General features: G+C 37.7%; 1 protein-coding gene across 1 annotated transcript in view; it reads right to left on the minus strand.

The window, feature by feature from the left end:
• The window catches only part of CSPP1 (centrosome and spindle pole associated protein 1), a gene marked incomplete at both ends in the record, with an annotated part of 62,135 nt that extends 44,147 nt beyond the window's left edge, over nucleotides 1-17,988 (minus strand). The window contains 7 exons of the mRNA XM_082015652.1: nucleotides 1,276-1,721; nucleotides 6,650-6,751; nucleotides 9,805-9,885; nucleotides 12,355-12,378; nucleotides 13,082-13,182; nucleotides 16,481-16,577; nucleotides 17,887-17,988. Coding sequence (XP_081871778.1) covers nucleotides 1,276-1,721; nucleotides 6,650-6,751; nucleotides 9,805-9,885; nucleotides 12,355-12,378; nucleotides 13,082-13,182; nucleotides 16,481-16,577; nucleotides 17,887-17,988 — 953 coding nt within the window. The remainder of the gene's footprint in view (nucleotides 1-1,275; nucleotides 1,722-6,649; nucleotides 6,752-9,804; nucleotides 9,886-12,354; nucleotides 12,379-13,081; nucleotides 13,183-16,480; nucleotides 16,578-17,886) is intronic.
• Between the last annotated feature and the right edge of the window lie 4,446 nt (nucleotides 17,989-22,434).

Below are 22,434 nucleotides of genomic sequence, written 5' to 3' on the forward strand. Positions count from 1 at the left end.
AACAATGACTCAAAAGATCATTTAACCAGTCCACTGGCAATTAACAGCAAAACATGACTGTAATATTTAATACTGTTGAGAGTGGTACAATTTGCCTTCTGTTTTTTTCTGGAAGTGTTAATTCTAGGAAAAAAAAAAAGGTGGTTATTTTGCCTGACAAGGGAAAGACAGTGGTGTTTCCTTCACTGAAGCAACTGCAGTAAAATAATTCTGGCAACAGCAACAAGCCTAACACAAAGGAGGGGAAAAAAAAAAAAAAGCACATACTCATGTTCCCAAGGTCTATAAAGTGAACAAATGAACACTCTTCAAGCACCTTTTTTAAATATATTTACAAGAAACTTTGCTGCTTTATTTCATTTGAATTTAGCTGTATAAAACACATGTGTTTCAAGTTTGGTACCATTTCATACCACAACCCATCTGTTTTTGAAAGCAACTGTTTCTTGCAATGGAATAAGCAAAGGTGGCCAGACTGCTAAACCCTGAAAGATTGGGAAAGTTATGCTTTTTTTTTTTTCTTTTAAATGAGTGAGCTAGAAGAGAAAGATTAACAATTTATGTCAAAGTAACCAAACTGATTTATCAGTTAACACAGTAAAGACTATTTAATAATGAACAGGTACATAGTATCAGTTTTCCTCCTGAGTTACTTATATAAACACCCTCTTTTGTTTGGTTTGTGTTTTCTTAAATGTTTACCCAATTTGTATAGACATTACAGAGATTGGCACCTATTAACACCATCAGGATTTGGTTCAACTATGCATATATTTAAAGTCTGCCATTTAGCAAGACATGTAATAAAAAAGAGAATTTTTTAAAAGTATATTTTTACATCTCTAACACACAGCGGCATGTATCAAAAATTGAAGCTCAAACCGATTTTGGAATCTGAACGGAAGATTGACTTGCTATAACTATTACGGACTAAGAAAATACATGTAAACTTGGGTTCTCAACACAGGGGTTTGCTCTCAAATACCAACATGTTTTCTGGCAAACTACTCTTTATAAAAATCTTTTTCTGGAGTAATTTCTCTAGTATCCTTGGCTTGCAATAACATATAAAATGTTCCCTAATGTATGACGTATAGTCTTAGGTACTGGTCCAATTTTTAAATATTTTTTCTAAAAATTACTGCAAAGTTCCTTTTTAAAATAAGTTCAAAAATCCTGCTTTCACATGTGAATCTGGTTTAATTTTCAATGAGAGCAAATCATGGCTGTCAACAAGCACTACAGAAATAAAGGAGAAAACAGAATTAAGAATACCTTTCAGCATAAAAAACGCCGGGAGTTTTTCTGTCATAAGAGCTTTCACATCTAAATCTAATGTCCATTTCTTCACTTATCTCAGGATCATAGTCCGTTCTGCAGTATCTTCTACCAAAATCACGATCCTCATCAAGTCTGTGATGCTTCCTAATAGGAATTACAGATTGGCTAGCAAATCCACGATGTCTTCGATTGGGAACATCCAAATCTTCATCAAGTCTTTTATTTAATAGTCGACTTCTTAATTCAACCTCATCATCTAACCTATGATACCTGTCTTCCTCCAGACATCTCTTATTTAGCAGCTCTTCATAACCTTCTGTAGAAGTAAAGGCATCCTTCCTGGGACGTTCTGCACCTGTATTGCAGGGCTGTACTTCTGTATGTCGTTCTGGCTGGAGCTTGGTAACAGCAATAGTTTTTTTATTCCTTCCCATCTCATTCTGTTTAATGGAAAAAGATATTAAAAGATCTGAATATAAACAAATCACATTGAGCAAAAACTTGGTTTTGTATTTCTTCAAACAATCCCTAGACAGGTACTGAAGAAAAGGTCCTCCATCACCAAGAAAAATACTTCAAGGAGGGCTTAAAAGCTAGGGGTTTGGGGTTGTTTTCTTGAGAAAAAAATAGAACTTTTTCTCTTATAACGTTTTTCAGAAGAATGGCTACTAACCCTGGATGGGTCTTTTACAAACTCCAACTTGATCTTCAGACTCAGAGATGCAAAAAATCAAAACTTGATGAACTTTATAGCTCATCAAGAGACTAGATATCTTTATTCTATATAGATTCAGGCAAGTTGATAATACTTCTTTCCTATGAGCACAACCTTTTAACCTGACCATTTCTTAATTTATTTCTTTGCTCCCCAGGAGTTGTCACTATGGGAAACAATAGTTTAGCAGTTAAAATACAACCCCATAACACACTGGACCAGTGTTCAATACACAGTAGTATTTCTGTGTGCTAATCTTTCATCTGTGGAATAAAGATAACAGTAATTCATACTTTACAAAATGTAATGAAAAATAAATGAAAGATGCAAATGTCACCAAACTGGGAAAAGGGATCAATATACTAGAGGGTATGATTGCCACTCAGAAGGGTCTTGAAAAAACTGGAAAAATATGCTGACAAAAAGCTCATGAAGATCAACAAATGCAAAATTCTGCATCTGAGACAGAATAATGCCATGCACCAGTACAGGCTGGGTACTGACCGTCTAGAAAGCAGTTTTGCAGAAAAAGACCTAGGTTAGTGGTGGGCAACTAGCTGAACATGAGTCAGCATAGCCCCCTTACAGTGATGACAGCCAACCACACCCTGGGTTGCATTAGCAAGACTGACATCAGCAGGGCAAGGGAAGCTGGTGACTGGAAAAACGGAAACATTGGACCCATTTTTAAAAAAAGGTAGCAAGGAGGACCCTGTGAATTACCGACTTGTCAGCCTCATCTCTGTGCCTCGGAAGATCATGGAATAGATCCTCCTAGAAGCTATGCTGAGGCACATGGACGACAGGGAAGTGATTCGAGACATAACTTCACCAAGGGCAAGTCCTGCCTGACCAACCTAGTGACCTTCTATGATGGAGTGACCACATCAGTGGACAAAGGAAGAGTTACAGATATTGGCTATCTGGACTTCTGTAAGCCCTTTGATACGGTCCCCCACAATATCCTCTCTCTAAATTGGAAAGGTATGAATTTGATGGGTGGATTGTTTGGTGGATGAGGAATTGGTTGGATGGTTGCATCCAGAGGGTAGTGGTCAATGGCTCAATGTCCAGATGGAGATCGGTGACGAGTGGTATCCCTCAGGAGTCTGTATTGGGACCAGTACTGTTTAATATCTTCATCAATGATACAGACAGTGGGATCGAGTGCACCCTCAGCGAGTCTGCAGACAACATCAAGCTGAGTGGTGTGGTTGACACGCCTGAGGGACAGGATGCCATCCAGAGGGACCTGGACAAGCTCGAGGAATGGGCCTGTGTGAACTTAATGAGGTTCAACAAGGCCAAGTGCAGGGTCCTGCACATGGGTTGGGGCAACCCCCGGCATCAATACAGGCTGGGGCATGAAGGGATGGAGAGCAGCCCTGTCAAGGAAGACTTGGGGGTACTGGTGGATGAAAAGCTGGACAGGAGCTGGCAATGTGTGCTCCCAGTCCAGAAGGTAAACTGCATCCTGGGCTGCATCCAAAGAAGCATGGCCAGCAGGTTGAGGGAGGGGATTCTACCCCTCTACTCCGCTCTGGTGGGACCCCACCTGGAGTCCTGCGTCCAGCTCTGGAGCTTTCAGCACGCGAAAGACATGGCCCTGTTGGAGCAGGTCCAGAGGAGGGCCACAAAAGTGATCAGGGGGATCATGGAACACCTCTCGTATGAGGACAGGCTGAGAGAGTTGGGTTTGTTCAGCCTGGAGAAGAGAAGGCTCCAGGGAGACCTTACTGCAGCCTTCCAGTACTTAAAAGGGGCTTATAAGAAAGATGGCGACAGACTTTATCAGGGCTTATTGCAACAGGACAACAGCGTAGATTTAGACTAGACAGAAGGAAGAAATTTTTGACAATGAGGGTGGTGAACCACTGGCACAGGTTGCCCCGAGAGGTGGTAGATGCCCCATCCCTGGAAACGTTCAAGGTCAGGTTGGACAGGGCAATGAGCAACCTGCTCTAGTTGAAGATGTCGCTGCTCATTGCAGGTGGGTTGGACTAGATGACCCTTAAAGGTCCCTTCCAACCCAAACTATTCTAAGTGATCCTTCTCCTCTGCTCAGTGCTTATTCCATATTCAGGTTCTGGTGTAGTGTGCCCAGTTTCCCACCCTCCCCATGGATTCTAACAAATTGGAGAAAGTGCAGAGGATGGCTACTGAGATGGTTAAGGCACTTGAGCTCATAAAGGAGAAGCTGACAGAATGCCTGGAGAAAGAAAGTTAAGGAGAGTATGTATGGGTGCAGGAGGAACGAGTAATTGCAGTCTCTATTTAACAGGTGATTACAGAGATGCCAGAAACATGGTTTTCAAAGAACCAACGGTCACAAGTTGCAGCAAAAGAAATTCCAACAGGATACAGAGACAACGAAGTTCAGATCAAGCGGTTAAAGCAGTGGAACAGGTTTTGCTCAGGGGAACTGTGGATTCTGCATCCTTTCAAACTCAACGGGATAAGGCCTAACCAACCTGATCTAACGAGCAGGGGGTTGTACTATATGACTTCCAGAGGTTCCTTGCAACTGAAGTTTATCCTATGATTATGTAAACTGTTGGATCAAACTTTTGAGGCCGCATATGTTAATCATGAGACCCATTCATTTGACTCTCACTCCAAGTCAAATATCCCTCAGAGATGGAAGAACCTCAACAAATCCTCACCAGGCTTTTTTCTTCTTGTTTGTTGTTTCATGACAGCAAAATTGTTTCAACACAAGAATAATAAAAATATAACTTAAAGGTCCAAAGGGATGACAAACAAAGCAGAATTAAAAAAAACCTGGCTCCCTAAATAGGTTTGATTAGATAAGCCATCTGAGGAAACATAAATGCCCAAACATGTACAAAAACCTTTAGAGACTTATAGACTCAGTTACACAAACACAAACTGCATTTTTGCCACATATTTCCTAGGGGTCACTATTGTGTAGCACTCCAACCCTTAAAGCAGACAATATGAATCAGTTATTGAATTCCGACATCTAAAGGATGTCTGAATACTGCCTTATAGCTGTCTTCACAGATCAAAACAGTTTTCAACTATATGACACTCCAATGCACTTGGAGGAAAAGACGTTTCTCATACAAAAACAATCTTTCTGGAGACAGACAAGAAACATTCTTCTAGATAGAACTTATAAATACATGGGTATTTGCACTTGCCAACTGCTGTAGGAAAGACAATAAACTTTCAGCTGTTGTGAGTACAAATGACCTAGTTCTCAAATTACTGTACAATTAAGAATTCCCATACTAAAAAACCGTGGAAGGCCTTCCAAAAATCAAACCTGCGTTAGATGAGAGTTCCAAATTATTGCAATCCATCACTAAACTAAGGCAACAACATTTTAAAAAAGAAAATGTACCCATTCTGCACAAGATTTTACAATTAACAAGCAGTGAAGAGTCTTTCTCAGGTCAATATGTTGCTTCCAGATTACCAAAATAATGGGTCTCACAACAATGCTAATTAGACCTAAAAACCCCCTGTTGACTGTTTTACTGGTTTGGGGCTGTGCAGTTGTTTTAGCTACCTGTCTGGTTAAACCACAACACTGAGATAGAGCTAAACTTCTTCATAGTAGGTTGTATGGGGCTATGTTTTAGATCTGTGAGGAAAGCACTGTTGATAACACAGGGATATTTTAGTTACTGCTGAACAGCGCTAACACAGCGTCAATGCCTTTGCTGCCTCTCACACCACTTCATCAGCAAGAAGGCTGGGGGTGCACAAGAAGTTGGGAGGGGACACAGCTGGGACAGCTGACCCCAGCTGACCAAAGGGATATTCCGTACCATATGACACTGTGCTCAGCATGTAAAGCTGGGGGAAGGAGGAAGAAGGGGGCGGGGATGGACATTCAGAGTGATGGTGTTTGTCTTCCCAAGCAATCGTTACACATGATGGAGCCCTGCTTTCCTGGAGATGGCTGAACACCTGCCTGCCAATGGGAAAAAACAAATTAATTCCTGATTTTACTTTGCTTGTGTGTGCAGCTTTTGCTTTACCTATTAAACTGTCTTTAACTCAACCTATGCATTTTCTCACTTTTACCCTTCTGATTCTCTCCCCCATCCCACTGGGAGTGCACGGAGTGAGCAAGCGACTCTGTGGTGCTTAGCTACCTACTGCCATACAAATCAAAGGCCTCAGCTCAGAATCTGAGTTCGATTATGCAGGTGTCTAGCTCACTTTCAGTAGTAAAGACTTTTTTTTTTTGGATTCACAAATGCACAGCACCACATACTGGACAGCTGCCTGCATTTGCCTTGCTTTCTCATCAACTGGACACAGACTGAGGAAAAAGCAGCTACAAAAACAGCTAAGGAACGCTGTGTGGCGCTCAACATTTTGTCCAAAGAGACAGCTTTTTTGGCCACCACTTTTATCACCCAGAACAATCCAGGGACTTGCTTCAGACACACAGAAGAATGAAAGCACCTTTCTACCAGACAGACATGACTGAAGTATGAATCAAAAAATGTACTGTATGACTCGTAACGAGGACTTGCTAGATATAGTAATAAAACTGTGGCCTAACTGAATGACATTCTTTCCTTATTTTGTCTTTGTAAGTCTTAGCCAATGATAAAACAATTCACAAGATCATTTATGTCCTTCTTTGTAACAGCTTCAGTAAAACTGTATTACCTCTGTGTTTTTCTTCCCTAATTTCCTTAGCCTTTCATTCCATTCTTCTTTATCCCTGAGATATTGATTGTACTCCTTGTTTCTTTCAAGCCGTAGTTTCTCCTAAAACAGGCATTGAAAAGGGCATCATAATTCTGCATTTTTTAGTAGCTTTTAATTTCACAGAACTGCAGTATTAGATGAATACATGCAAGCTGTGTGTTTGCCCTCCCCCTTCTTTGTGATGTACAAATAAGGCTTCAATTGCCTTGAGGTTTTTGTTCGTTATTGAACATAGTACTTTCTCTTAATCCGAAATCAGTAAGTAGAAGTCCGCTTCTTGGGCATGAAGTCTAGTCCCCAGTAAAACTACCATATATCAAGTTCCATCTCAAAACCAGTTAGGTTTCCTTCTGCTAAATCTGTTCCAAAACTGTTCTAAAGCCTCACTCCTTTGACAACCAGAAATCACCTTCTAATTTTCAATCTGAATGTATTTATAGATTTTTTTAAAACATTTTTTTTTCTTGTGTTAAGGTTATTTGTGATTTGCTCCACTCAAAACAGGACAACAAAGATATGTATAGGCAAGATGTGTCAGTTATAGCTTAGGATATAACTTGAACTGTCAAATTCAAATGAGCAGTTAAGCTGACTGCAAAAAGAGTCAAAAGCACAAAGAATGCAAGGAAAAGTAAGAAAAACATGATCCTCGTCCTAGCTACTTTCGCAAGGTGACAACATTTATAACCAGCTTGCTCAGGTCTAAAAACATGTAGGAATCGTACATCAATAGCCTAATAATATAATATGAAATCAAAAAGTTTCTAGGTAAAGCAAACTCTAATTTGCATTATTTCCTGATAGTACCTTATGTTTAGAGCATGGGGCATCTCATACTACCTCATTCCAACCATTATATAAATGAAAAAAAGATAATTATATTACAATATTATGAATCATGCTCTTCTCCACTGCAGTATTTTCCAATAAAAAAGCAAAAGGTATTAAAAAAATCTGAACATTACATGTAATTTACTTTCCCATTAACAAATTTTAAAAAAAAAAATTTATACCTCTATTACCATGGAAATACTAGCTTAGTAATAGTTTGCAAATGAGACCAATGCTCCCCAAAACTTGATAGTTTTTTCCCAAAATATGTGCCTATAGGTTTTCTGACAGTGACAATATAAAAACTGCAGACAGCTGTGAAAGCTGGGTATTTTCCAAAGCTGACAAACTAGCATTGTCTTTACAGGTGGCAAAACACTCAGCAGAAAATTCAATATTTGGTGTGACTGCACATTTTGCCTAATAGAGGAAACAAAAATGCAAATGTTAAACTCTAATCACTATTTGCCCAGAGGCTAATCGTTTAGCAGGGCACAGTGTGACATCTTCTGGCAGCTTTTAGATTCTGCAATAGCAATAAATACATGGGTGAAAAGGATACAATGCAGTCATACAGAAAATCTCAACGAATGTTGAGGTGCTGTGATATAAAATCATCAATGATCAGACATGTTCCCAGTTCAGATATGTCTTTAATTTCCACAGAATTAATCAAAGATACTTATCTTTCACTGTTTCAGCACACATACTCACAATGGTTAAAACAAAGTTCACCAGAACTTGAAGCTAACAAACTCAGCACAAATGCATGCTGCCACTGAGAAGGAGTCCCTTCCCCTTCCCAGGCATTTCATTCTTGCTGCCTCCCTGTTTTTTAACACTAGTGTCATTTGGAGTTTGGGGCTTTTTTGTAACAGCCATTTTCACGTATTTGAGATCTCACCTCTCTCCCTGTATGGCCAAACATTATTGCCAGCACAACAGAGATAGAAAGCATAAGTAAGCACGGCAAGGGCAAGAGCAACACGTTCCACAGCAGAAGTCTTGTTCCAGATTACAGTGACAGCGTAGTGCCAAACACAGAGCAACAATGCAGCTCCAAACAAAACCCTCAAGAGTCCAACCGCCCAGTCCTCCTCCAGCAACACAGTTTCTATTTCTGCCTTGCATCTCTGCTGGGATTTGACTGATCAACAACCAACTGGTGATGTTTGTTCAGTCAGCAAAAATATTTGCTAAATTACAATGTTTCTGCTGATTCAACTTCCTGTGTCAATTACATGCAAACACAAGAAAGTAACTGGGAATATAAGGCCAACAGGGTGAGGGCAGGAGGAGAGGCAACCCCTGTAAGACTGATTTAGGCTTTCACAGAATCATACTATGCATCAGAGGAATGGATCAGAGGTTAAGAAAATCCACATATGCATGTTGCATCTTCATATTCTAACTTCCATGAACCTCTAATCGCAGAGAGACTGTTATGGCTGGTATCCTTCTCCAACATATGAAAGAAGACCATAAACTGGTAAGGAACCTCAGGGAGATCAAAGGGGCTAAACCCAGAGAGAGAATGTGTACTCCTTTTGCAAAACACGTTAGTATCTGTACTCTCACAGAAAGACTGGAAATCTGGAAAATTCCAATATTAACAGCAGGCAATATATGAAATACCGTATCAGCTTTTATTTAGATTCCTGGATTTATCTGTTCAAAAGGAAAAATCACATGAGGATAAGCAGGTAGGTTAAGCATACACAAAGACATCAAAACAAATTGTTTATAGCAGAAAGCATACTCCCTTTAGTTCCAATAGGAACTGGTAAGAATATCACTGTACAAACAACTACAAGCAACTATTTTTAAAATTATCCCCAGGCTGCAGTACGGAGAATAATAAATTAGAAAAGCAAATATATTATTGTAAGAAAAACAGTGTTCTTTGTTGGTTTTTGTTCTATTGCTGAACGAAACCCAAGCACAACTGCTAGAGCTTCTGAACTCACCAGGGGCCTACAGGTGTGAATTAGAAGTAGCAAACATCAAACTAGTATCAGTATAGAATTACACATCTAATTATCTAAAAATTAAGAGTACAGGTAACATAGGATTAAAAATTTAAAAACAATAAAATTTAAAGACTTTACTTTTCTGAAAATTATTCTAACAACCACCCCCAAACATGTTCATTTGTAAAAAGTGTAAAAAAAATCCAACCAAACAAACAGACTTAAGTGGAAATAGTTTTTCCACAACAGTTTAAACATCCAGGTTCATTTCCAAGTTATACACCACTCACTTCACTTCCTCCAGATATTTACCTTGGCAGATCTTCGCTCATCAATAGGAAGAGATAATCCCTGAGTATATGGATCTACTTCACCAGTAGTCAGATAATTTTTCTATATTAAAAAAAAAGTTAAATATATTTTAAAATACCAAGTCTCTGTTGCTAAATAGTTGCTAGGAATTATACTTTCTGAAATAAATCTTATCAATTTAATGAAATAAAGACCGACGACAACCTCCACATTTTGAAAATGTAGGATGTACTCCGAACACACAAATGAAGTAAAGTCATGGAATGCAAAAAGTAAAGGGCTTTGTCAAGCTTTAAGCTTGAGTTTGAAAGTGTTTGTCACATCTTCCCTGTTACACTATTTCAACGATTACATAAGGTGGTCTCTGTATATTAAAAAAAGTACTTTTATTAAAAAAAATTACTCAATTCTCATGTAATCAAATAGCATAAGCACAAGCATCTGTACAAGCATAAGAGGAATTTCCCAAGACACTACCATACTTAAGATGAAAAACTGCTTTTTCTAACTGCAGAAAACGTGTGTCTGCCTCTTATTTTAACAGATCTAATCCATGCTAACACCCACACAGTCACCACTCTGCATCTCAACTCTATCTGCTTTCTACAACAGCAGTCCCCAAACTTTGCAGGACAATGACCCATCACCAAATCTTGTAGTTCCTTATGGACCATGAGTCACTTTCAGAACACAACTTTCCGCTGAAAACACTATGTTGTTGCTCCATATAGCTTGCTGGGCCACAGCTTGGAAACTGGGCTGCGCAGCAAGTCAAAGTATCAGCCTTTCAAATCAAACAGCAATGCTGGAGCAGGTCCTTAGCTTACAGGTCTAGTGGCTTCTTCATACATCACTCATTTACTAAAAGCATCTCCAGGCCATTCTCAGTCAATCATCTATGTTTTATAAATCTGATTATCTTTAATAAAAAGATAATCTATTTGTGTGACATGGGCTGATGAGGGGAATGGGTTAGATACGGTATTTCACTAGCATTGTTTCCTTCCATTATCTATGTTGTAACATAGCTTAAAAGCTTAGAGGCATGTCAACAGGTAAGAGTTCTACCTGTTTCAGGACAAAACCACATCATTATGAATTATATTTCACAACTACACATTAAAAGATTTAAGGGATTTAATAACCATGTAAATACTCAAGCACTGAGACAACTAGACTAATACGGAGAACTAAGGGTTTTTTACTAGAAGAAGTAAATAAATTGTAATTTTCATTATTAAGCAATTTTTTTTCACACTTTGACCACATCTGTAGAGATTACCTCTGATCTTAAAAAGGTATTTTCCAAAAACCAGAATCTGAGATGGAAACAGCATTTTCTACATAAGTGACACTAAACAAGTTATTAACAAAAATATTATCACTATAAGAGCTGCTAAAAGTTGCACTATCTCTTTACGTGGGGAAATGCAATTAGAATTTGTTATCCTGTCTATTTCTCAGGCCTTACAAGCTTAATATAGCTAATGTGTACTACATTAAAAAAGAAAAAATAACCTTGTAAGCCTAAATTTGCAAAACTGAAGTTCAACTGAGAATAAACCACTACAAGTTAATGTAAAAATTATATTAATCGGGCGCTTTGGTGAGAATTATGGAACATTAAGTTTTAACACAGTATTCTAACTTTGAAAATAATCTAAAGTTTAAGATTAAACAAGAAGCAACAATTACATAAGCATCATTTTGGTTAGAGGTTAAGCAGCTAGTTAATTCTGCTGTGACTATTGCTATTGAGGAATTCCAGTGCATGCTAATATAGTGAATTTGTATCATATGCATGTTATTCAAATCCCCAGAAAAACTGGAAGGTTGTGTTTCTACCACGTTACCCCCCAGTCCTTCACTGAAGTTGCTTAATTTGAACAACCTGGATGAACAACATTAAGTTTGAAAATTATATACATGTGACAGTATAATGATATAAATAATGAGGAATTACTGTACAAACAACAGTTTGCAAAAATGTGTCTCTGGTATTATTTTTTCCTCAAAATGCTTGTATTCTTGCATTCTGGCCACTAGGTGCTGAATAACTGGCTCTATTGCTTTCTTAAGCACCACTGACAAGATTTCACAGTGATAGGGAAGAAAAAAGCCCTGACTCTGGTTCTGATGACATAATATTTCAGAGTTTACGATTTTATTCCAGCTTTATAAAGTATGTATATCAAGAAAATAAAAAAATCTGAACTCATAACATCTACATAACTGATAAGCCTTGAAGCAAATATCTATTAAAAGAAAAACTTTTGTAAAGTCAGCATTAGACAGCAACAATAGCAATTGCAAAGGAAAAAAGAAATCAACAAGTGTTTTAAAATCTTATTAATGGAAAATAATAAATATAAGCAATCATTTTGCACAAACCAAATGATGCTGTTAATCACAACTAATCACTACAGCATGCACAAACACACAAAGCACAAAAATGGAATGATTTTTTTTAATTCAAAGAGCACAAAGCTTTCAAACAGCAAAAAGCAACTAATTCAAAGAAAAAAAAAAATAACGTTGCAGGCACCCTACCTTTCTTTTTGCCTGTGAAATACCCTAAAAGTCAGGGAAAAGATACTATTCAAAAAGAGTCTTTCATTCAGAAATATTTGACTTAACAAAAAAGACTTACTTTCTTAAAGCAAATCCATTCTTTCATTTTAACAACTAAAGACACTGATAATTAGTATTCTCAGACAACAGAAATTATTTGGTTCCTGATTTTTTTTCTGTTTGACTAAGAAGAGATACAGAATATTTCCGAGATTGTGACATTTCATACATACCATTTCAATTTTAATTTACTATGACATTTGGTAGATCATGCTAAGCAGAACATCTAAGTTTTTTTTATTTCTCAAATTGAAGAGAAGCTGTCAAATGGAGTCACACTAATTATAGGAACACTCTTACCTGAATTACAGACCATAGAATACATAAGTACTTAAGGAAGTAACAGACGATATTTTAAATTCTTAAAAAGAACTAAGAAAGAAGTAGGCAAATAAATAAAAGTATTCAGAATAAAATGTACTAAGTAATATGTAGTCTTATTGGCAATGAGATCTGAAGAAGCCTAAAATACATAACCCTTTCTAGCGGTGACATTTTGGAATTACTTTCACTCAAGTCTTCGAAATCAGCCATCAGTCATCATGAATGCCTTTTTACAAAGATTTTATTAATTTTCATTCAATCAAAATGAGAGAATCATTTTAAAAGACTCACTAAACTCAGGCAACCAGATGAGAAACTTTACCTGAGAAAGATATCGCCTATAATCTTGTCGAAGTTCCTCTTTGAGTTTATGTTTTTTTCGTTCATATTCTTCTCCAAGAGGTAAACTCAAGCCACAGTCACCTGAAAGTTTAACACCATTAAATATTATTATGTCACTATTTTGTATCAATACAAAGCACATCCTGCAAAAGCTACATCTGGATTTTTATTAGACAGCAGCAATAAAAAAATTAACTATGCAACCGGTAATTACAAAAAAGCTGAAACAAAAAAAAACCTGCTCTGTATGAGTAGCTGGATGGAAAGCACAGAAAAATTGATTGGTTTTTGGATGCTAGTTTTCCTCTAGTCCTTGCGCTTCTTCTCCCCCCCTTGAAAAAAATGCAATTATATGGATAATTTGACAAATAGTATAAAATAACCTAAATATTGCACGTATTTCTTTTGTCTATGTATGTTTCAAAGGAAATCTCCTTTTACATGTTTCTAAATTACTCCGATATTTTAAGCTGTGCTTATCACACAATAGAAAACATACTTCACAACTAAAAAGCGACAAACTATTTGTTTAGCACAAAGCATGTGAAAAGTATGGTGGCTTCCACACAACTAGAAGGAATCTGATCATATGATGATGATAATATTTTCTTTCCACCTCTGTTTTTAATTGTAGTAGACCCAAAACACATATTTAGTACTTTTCCAAGATTACTGTCAGGTCTCCTAACAGCTGCACTCTTCAAATATAATGCTATGCAAGTTGTTTCTTGTTCCCAAAATAAAGTACTTTGTAAGAAATATCCTCTGCCCCAGAAGCCCACCTCTGCAGCCACTTTCACTGCTCTCCACAGACAGCTGGTGAATTCCACAAAATCACGCAAGAGACATAGGCTACAACTGCTCGGGGTTTTTTATTTTCTATTGTTTCTCTGAAAGCATTTATACACCTTGTGGTTTATGTAAAATGAGTGGCAAGGAGTAAGAGGGAAGAGAGGGATATTTAAGATTTACATCAGTCCCAATTTATTGCATGGTACTTTGAATGTTTAGGGCATTAATTGGTGCCTGTACAGTAAAAATGACATTATATAAATGCTGAAAATTGCTAACATGGGAATCACTCTGCTACTGAAACAGATAAAAGGTTGAAATATACTTAGTAAAAATACACTTAGCTGGCTTGGCTTGAGATAGTTTCAGCTAAGTCAGAATGTACCCTCATGAGCCAAACCAGGAGTCAGCCTGCTGTTCTGCAGAACCAAAGGACCTAATACCTGATTAAGTATGACATATGCTTGCAGAGTTCAACTACTAAGCAAAATCTGCATGGGAGCTTCATCTCCAACCTGCAAGTTACTTTTCTCCTAATTTTGCACATAAGGTAAGCGTGAGTTCTGTTAAAAAAAACAATGTACCACTTCAACCCTCAAAAAAAAGGGTAAGTGTAAAGAGGAATAGAATACAGAAGAGGAAATGGTTTGTTTCAGCTACTTGCTCCTGCCTTTTATTTTCATATGAAATTATTGTTGGATTAACTCTAGGAAGCAAAGGAAAAAAAAAATCAAAAGCAATGAACACGTCAGACTGAAGATTCATTCAGTAACTTCACAGAAGCCAGTAAAATTCAGTACAGAAGAAAAAAAAAAAAAAATCAGTGAGAATAAAGTGCTTTGATACAAATAGGTGAAGTATTCAAACAGAAGAGGGTTAAAACTAATTTTATTACAGAAGATCTTTTTCATCCACCAGAACAGCACTGAGATAACAATTATGGGTAGTGACTTAGGAGATATTTGAAAACTACCTATTTCAAAACCTTACTTTAGAAGAGCCTAGAGGGCAAAAACACTCCAGTTAACATTCATTCATCCTAATTTCATGCACAATTTACCTGAATTCTTCGGTCAAAATAAGAGATATACTTTCTTTTTCATTGGTTTTCTGCTTTTGTTTATTCTGTATTTGCTGTATTTATTAATAAAATAATAAACACATTCTCTTAATCACACACAATCACATTGACAACTTTTTTTTTCTGAGAAAAGTTAAGATTTTAAATGCATTTTTACATTAAAGTTTGCATGCATTTAATATGTTGAGAAAGAACTATAAATTCATTCTGCCCGAGTCTCAACACTACTGCTAGAACTACAGAACATACTTAGCAGCTACCAAGGAACATGTCCCTGTCTAATTTAATCCAAAGGAAATTACACTGCTTTAAAGCAGAACCAGCTAATAATATCAACAACCATTCGCCGATAGCCAAATGTGTTCATTGCCCAAATTATTCTTATAGAATGTGCTGGTTTTGGCTGGGATAGAGTAAATTTTCTTCATAGTAGCTATTATGGGGCCATGTTTTGGATTTGTGCTGAAAAGAGTGTTGATAACACAGGGATGTTTGTTATTGCTGAGCAGTGCTTACACAGAGTCAAGGCCTCTTCTGCTCCTCACCCCACCCCACCAGCAAGCAAGCTGGGGGTGCACAAGAAGTTGGGAGGGGACATAGCTGGGACAGCTGACCCCAACTGACCAAAGGTATATTCCATACCATATGACGTCATGCTCAGCTTTAAAACTAGCAGGGAGGTTGGGGAGGGAAAGAGCACTGCTCGGGGACTGCCTGGGCGTTGGTCGGTTGGCAGTGAGCAATTGTTTTCATTTGCATCACTTGTCTTTCTTGGGTTTTATTTCTATCTCTTTGTTATTTTCCTTTTCATTACAATTTTATTATTGTTATTTCAGTTATTAAACTGTTTTTATCTCACCCCACGAGCTTTCTCACTTTTACCCTTCCGATTCTCTCCCCACATCCCACTGAGGAGGGGAGTGAGCAAGTGGCTGTGTGGTACTTAGCTGCCGGCTGGGGTTAAACCACAACCAATCAATACCTACTTGTTGCTTTTCATTTAAGACCACCTGAGTGCCCACAAATACTTCATTATTTGTGTTACTCTATTTAGGTGTCAACAGTTAGGTCCAATTTATAATAAACACAACATGACATGTGCTATTGCAGCTCTCCAACAAGAGATAAAATTATTTTAATATTTAATAGCTTAACTGTTATGTAGTGGTCTGTCACAACCATTGGGATGCTACCTACTATGTTCTATTTTCTATATCCTATGTTTCCACAGTTAAGCAAAGAATTATCAACACCAGGACTAACCTGCTGATCATAATAAAACTTCCAAAAATGTTGGCATATTTTCCTTATTAAAAAATAAAGCATAACTACAAAAAAAATTCCACATAATCCCAAGACATTTGGAAGACTGAAGAATTGGTATGCACCTGAATTATAATGAACATCTCAATTAAAAATCCAAACCAGTAATTCCCTTCCAAAAATTCTCAAAAGTAATTAAATGCTACTTAAATCTAGAAGACATATATCAAAAATACACTATACCTAAAGGATAGGTCTGTTGACTATTTGGAGGTATATTTTCTTTAGCCATGGAGATTAACATTTTGCTAGTCTCAAAAAGCTTCTCCGATTCCTTATTCTGAAAACAAAACAGAACACTTTTCTGTATCACAAGGTAAAAGAAATATCACATATAAGAACAACACTATTAACATAATGATCTCCAGAATAGAGATACTGAAAGTGATTTTGGATTAATATATTAAGCAAGCTATACATTTCGCTAATACTACCAAAAAGTAGTTCTCTACAACACAAGCGTTCTAAGTTCATTATAGTCAATATTATTTCATGTTATGAAATATGTCAACAATATATATTGTGATTTATGTCATAATACACAATTGTTTCATAGTTAACACATATTCTCACTGTTTTTTTATAGGGGATGATTTGACATACTGCACCCTGCTAGAAACTCTAGAAGAATTACAGGGTATTACAGGGTAAGTTTAACACACCTGTTCCCTGTAACTATACTTTCACCATACAGGCTAGGACTTTATCAAACTATAGGCTGGAAACATTCTCCTCTTTAAACTTGCTCTGAGCAGACGAGGCAAAAATGAAGGAAGCCCAACTCCTCAGAGCTCCCTAAGAATTAACTTTCTGGAGTGAATTAATAAAATTTTCTGGAGAGACTTATTGTAACTACGTAAAAATACTTATATTACCCACAGAAGGGGACAGATGAATTTTCATAAACCTTCTGATAAAACAAAAAAGGGAGTGAAAGCTGTAAAAGCTCAAGCTGTTCAGGGCTTTCTGAGTCAAACAACAGATAAGTCAAAACTCCTTTTTTTACTGAGGACTTTATTTAGTTACCATAATGCTTAGCTAGCTTGAATTACTTAGATATAGCTTTTTGCCAAGTACCAGCACTATTAAACAACTTAATGGTGATCTGCAAATTATAAAATCTTCACAGCTTTGGAATTAGGTACTAAAATTTCTAATAGGAAAATTATTATAATTGATTGGATTAAGTAATTTGCATTTTATATTTCCTAGTTTCCATAACAGAAATTTTGAGCGTATTTATACTTCCATCCCCATCCCAACACCCACACTCTGGAGTGGGCAGAGAGCAGACCCCTGCTAGTCAGCTTCCCTGCTCAAGGAGGGGAAGGAACAATGATAACCATTTATAAGAGTTTTCCCACTTGTAAAATACAAATGTTACTGTGTATATCTGGTGGCAAAAAGCTTTTAAAAATCTACATAAATACAGATATGAAGTACTTAAGTTAGAAATTACTTTGAATAGATAAATCTTTAATATATACTTTAACAATAAAACTTTTTTATGAGCACAGTAAAAGGAAGCTTAAATAAAAACCCTAGCAATAGAAGTGTTTAAATTCAGGAAAACTATTTAATACTCTTACCCTCATTTCCATGTAAGGTGGATCATTTTCAAGTTCTGCCTTATCTTGTGCCAACTTGGCCTTCTGATCTTCAATGAATTTGTCTAAATCATCCGCCATCATTTCTAAAGTTGTAGGAAAGACATAGAATATTGCCTCTATATCAGAACCTCAAAAATTTAAGGCTCAATTACAGTTGCTTAAGTCAGTATTTAAGTAATAGTCAAGTTTCTCCCTCAGAACTATGAGCCTTAAAACGTCTGCTGGGTCAATTAAGCACCTGACTCAGGAAACCCATCCATGGAGGAGATTACTTGATGTTTCACCAGAGAGGAAATTCAAAGATTCCAGATTATAAGACTGAGGATTTTTTTTTTTCTAACTTGGTTAAAGTGTTTTGGGGTTGGTTTTTTTAACTGCAAGTCTACCAATGGCCCTTCACTACACAGTAGCACAAGCTTAGTGAATTACAAAATAAAAATTAGACAACAAAAAAATAAACAGGATAAAGGAATCATTAGACAAAAAAAGTAAAGAGAGTGCAAAACACACTTATAGTCAAAAATAAGGACCAAGTAATACAATCAATTCTGTGCTTAATTTATATCACAAGAAATCTTAAAAATCATCAAGCTTATAAAAAAAAAAATCACAAAAAACAACAAAGAAAAAAACAACAACAAAAACCCACAAACACAAAATACATGCATGGTGTTTCTGGAGTTGGAGCCAACAGTGTATCATTACCTCCTGTACCAATAAAATAGCAGAGGCAATAAGAACAGCTACAATTCTGCAATAATTGTAGGATTGTGGATATCAAGCAGCATTGACTTGCAATCAGACAAGCCACTCATCTGTAAGAAAAGGTATTGAGGAACAACCAATCACTCTCCTTCCATTAGTTGTGCATCTTGCCTATTTAACTGAAAGTCCTTCAGAGCAGAAATTTTGACCTCTTATTTGCGCAATTTATTGTATATTGCTGCTCCTAGATAACCTCATAATAAAATTTGACATGAACCAAATTCATGATAGTGGAACTGAACAGAAGTTAAGGCACACACTCTGACTTGGAATATTCTTTGTTAGGATAGTCTTATCAGAACTAAAAATACTGCAAACTAGCTAACCATGGAAAAAAAGACAGACAAAACCAAAAAGAATGACTGCATACAAGCCTACTCATCCTAATCTCCAGTCAGCATCTTCACCAATTCCACTGGAGGAAAAGTTTTGCAAAACCAAGCCTACAGATGAAAAACCCATGAGTTACATTCCACGCTTAAGGGAAGCATGAAACTGAGGAGAAAATTATGACCCTCAAATCTGTCTAATACTACTCACACAACTTAAGCAACAGGATTTCTTATGCACTTTCCTAAGCTATCCCATCACATCCAGCATCTAAACTCAGATTGTACAGCAGTTTTATAGAGGATAATTCAGTATCTTTCTAAAGCCTACAGATTGTATGAAGTAAACAACACACCAACGATAAAAGTATATTAGAAAACACTTTCAGGAAGAAGATCAAAGGCCTAAAAAAAAAACCCACAAACAAAAACCCTACAAAAAAACCCCACCTCAAAGATGAGTGGAATAAAATACTACATAAGTTAACATAAAATAATGTGTCCAGAGAGACTGAGATAAATGCTTACTAGAAGTAAGATGAAAAGAAAAAATGTCAAAATTCTATCAGATAAATTCAAGTAATTGCATGCTAACTTAAATTAAGGAATATATCTGCTTGATGTATTCCTTTCAACTTTTTCCTCTTACATTAATGCCATTTTTTGATTCATAACATAAAATTACAATATTGTTACAAAGGAGGCAGAACTAGGACAACCTATTCACAACTCCTACTGGACAATCAATTCCAAAAATAAATTCCCCCATCTGATTTATCCTAAAGCTTTAATCTCATTAGTTTTGCACACTGATAAAGGATAAAAGAAATCTAAGAGGGTAAGTTTCCAGGCACTGATAAATTTTCTTTAGCCTACTAGGTTACATAAGAATAATGAAAAAATTATTCTGAACAGGTGAAACAACTTGTCATACTAAAGAATTTAAAAGACTGTCTCATCACCTATCCAGTGCTGCCCAGCCACCAAGAGGAAAATTATCACACGTAGGAGGCCCTGTGAGAAGCCTTTCCAAAAGCTCATTGACTGTAATATCTGCATTTCTTACCTCTATTTAAATAACATTTATAAACTCTAGAACTGTTTCCAAATCACCGAGAGACAGTATAAGGAAAGGAATATTTGCAGTATATTTTTTATCTAGTACAAGGAACACAATGAATATTCTAGCATTCTGCACTGCTATTGTATTGCTCAAAAGATTAATATAATAAATTAAAAAACAAACACAAAACAAATGTACCAAGGTAAAGCCTGCCACTATAAAACCACTTCAAAATATAATAATCTATTTTCAGTTTAGCAACATGTCTGAATGCATTTTGTGCATTTCTAGACCCTTGCAATTATTTCTAGTAAAAGTAGAAGATTCAAAACTAAGCTTGAGAACACTGGTCCATGGGCATGCACAGAGAGCAAAAGGGCAACTCAGAACATGCTGTAAATATTTGCAAACCCAAGGATAAACCATATGCCCCAAAATTACGAGGTGCAAACAACATATTTTTTACGGTTTTTGGAAAACGGAGTATTTTGTAAATACTATTTTTAAAAAATGTTTGATAGCACAGATCTATCAGCTCTTCCTTTAGCTCTTGCATGTTTAAATCTTGGAAGTATTTACATTCCCAAAAGATTATATTATTCAAAGTTAAATTACACTAAACATACTGTTGCTATACCCTCAATCATTGTCTGAAAATGTCCCATAAAGAATATATTTTATATATTTTTACTTTCAAGAAGATTTTAGTTTTTCATAACCTTTTTTCTTTTAAAGTGTAAGTTTTCACAAAAGCAATTCTGAATAATTAGAGCCAGCTAGGTAGACTTCAACTTAACCCAACATACCAGGCAATAGAAAACATATAGGTAGTCAAGAAAATAAGTTTGAACATGAGATTTTTACTGGATCTATGCCCAAACAAGAGTTAATAATGCATGTCTCCGTATTCAAGATATTAAAAACCTCTATTTGCATGTCTATTGTATCATATGTACTATATCTAGCTGCATATTGTGTATCTACTTTATCATCTAAAGCAATATTTACTGCATTCCTTTTTATTCTCTCCCTTTCCCTCCTATTTGCTCAGGAAAACGGGGCACAAAATTTAAAATCAGCATGTGAAGGTAGACAGATTTTATCTATTTTGTGGTACAATAATATTAAAATAACATCAGGAAAACTGGCAAAATGGCAATTCCCATCCATATGAACTGTAGCAAGCGTGGCAAGGAGGGAAGTACTTCTAAAAAGCAACTACACGCCATGTTTAGTAATTGTACTTACAGATTATATGGTATAATTATGTTATTAAGACATATTTTTCAAAGTTTCACACAAACTTCCTACGGTCTCATAACAGTCAGTACTGGCTGCTTCTCTACCCCTGTGAATGGCATTTAGAATAAGCTCTTTCTGTCAGGAACATGCTTCCTGTACCTTTCACCTTCGTTTCAATTCTTAACTGAAAAAGCACAAAAGTATTCCAGGGTCTGGACGCTCACAACGAATAAACTCTGACTAAAACAACACGACTTTTTCATAACAGTGCAGGTAATTAAACCTCGCAGCAACCAACCAACAAGTTTCGCCAGTTACTTCCCCTCGCCATAAGAGTTTATCCGCTTTTCCGGAGCACGTACGCTGATCATAAAAAGGCATTAATTTCGGAAAACCTTCAGAGCCAGGAGATAAGCTTTACTTCTCCAAGCGTGACAGCTCGGGGCAGCGCCTCTCCCCCGGGCCCGGCCTGCAGCGCCCGCCCGCCCGCGCACAGGCCGCCCCCGCCTCCCAGCCTCCCTCCTCGGCAGCATTCCTCCGGTAGCCCCAGCAGCACGGACAGCCCCCACAGGCCAGGTGCGAGGCGCTGCCGCCCGCCCGCCCGAGACAGAGAACCGCGGGAGGCCGTGGGCCGGTCAGGGAGGAGGCACTCCGGTGCTCGGCCCCTTTAAGGAGCGCGGCACCGTTGTTAGGCAACCGCCGCACAACAAACGGCTCCCGCCGGAAGGCCTCGCAGAGCCCCGCTGCCCCCCGCAAGGACGCCCAAGCCCGACACCGTGGCCGGGTCCCGGCGGACGCGCCCCGGCCCCAGCCCGCTCCCTGCGCCATCCCCCAGGCCCGTCCTGCTCCACGGCGAGCCACCCTCGTCTCGCCCGTCGCAGAGGAGACTGGGAGCGCTCGCCCCGGGCCGTGAACAAGGCGGCCGCTCGACCTTCGCGCGGCGGGACGGGAAGACCGGGCTGCGGAGGGTAAAGAGTTCCCGGGCGCTGCCCCGACCGCACCGCTCACCGGCAGCTCTCTCCGCGTCCCGCGCGCGTTACCGCCTCCTCGGAAACCGGGCGGGCGGTGCCAAGCAGCGCCCCCTGCTGCTCCGGAGGGCGGCGCTACGCGACGCTTTTATCCCGCCCC

The sequence above is a fragment of the Phaethon aethereus genome (genome assembly GCF_964289735.1).
Source record: "Phaethon aethereus genome assembly, chromosome: 2".
Lineage (NCBI taxonomy): Eukaryota > Metazoa > Chordata > Aves > Phaethontiformes > Phaethontidae > Phaethon > Phaethon aethereus.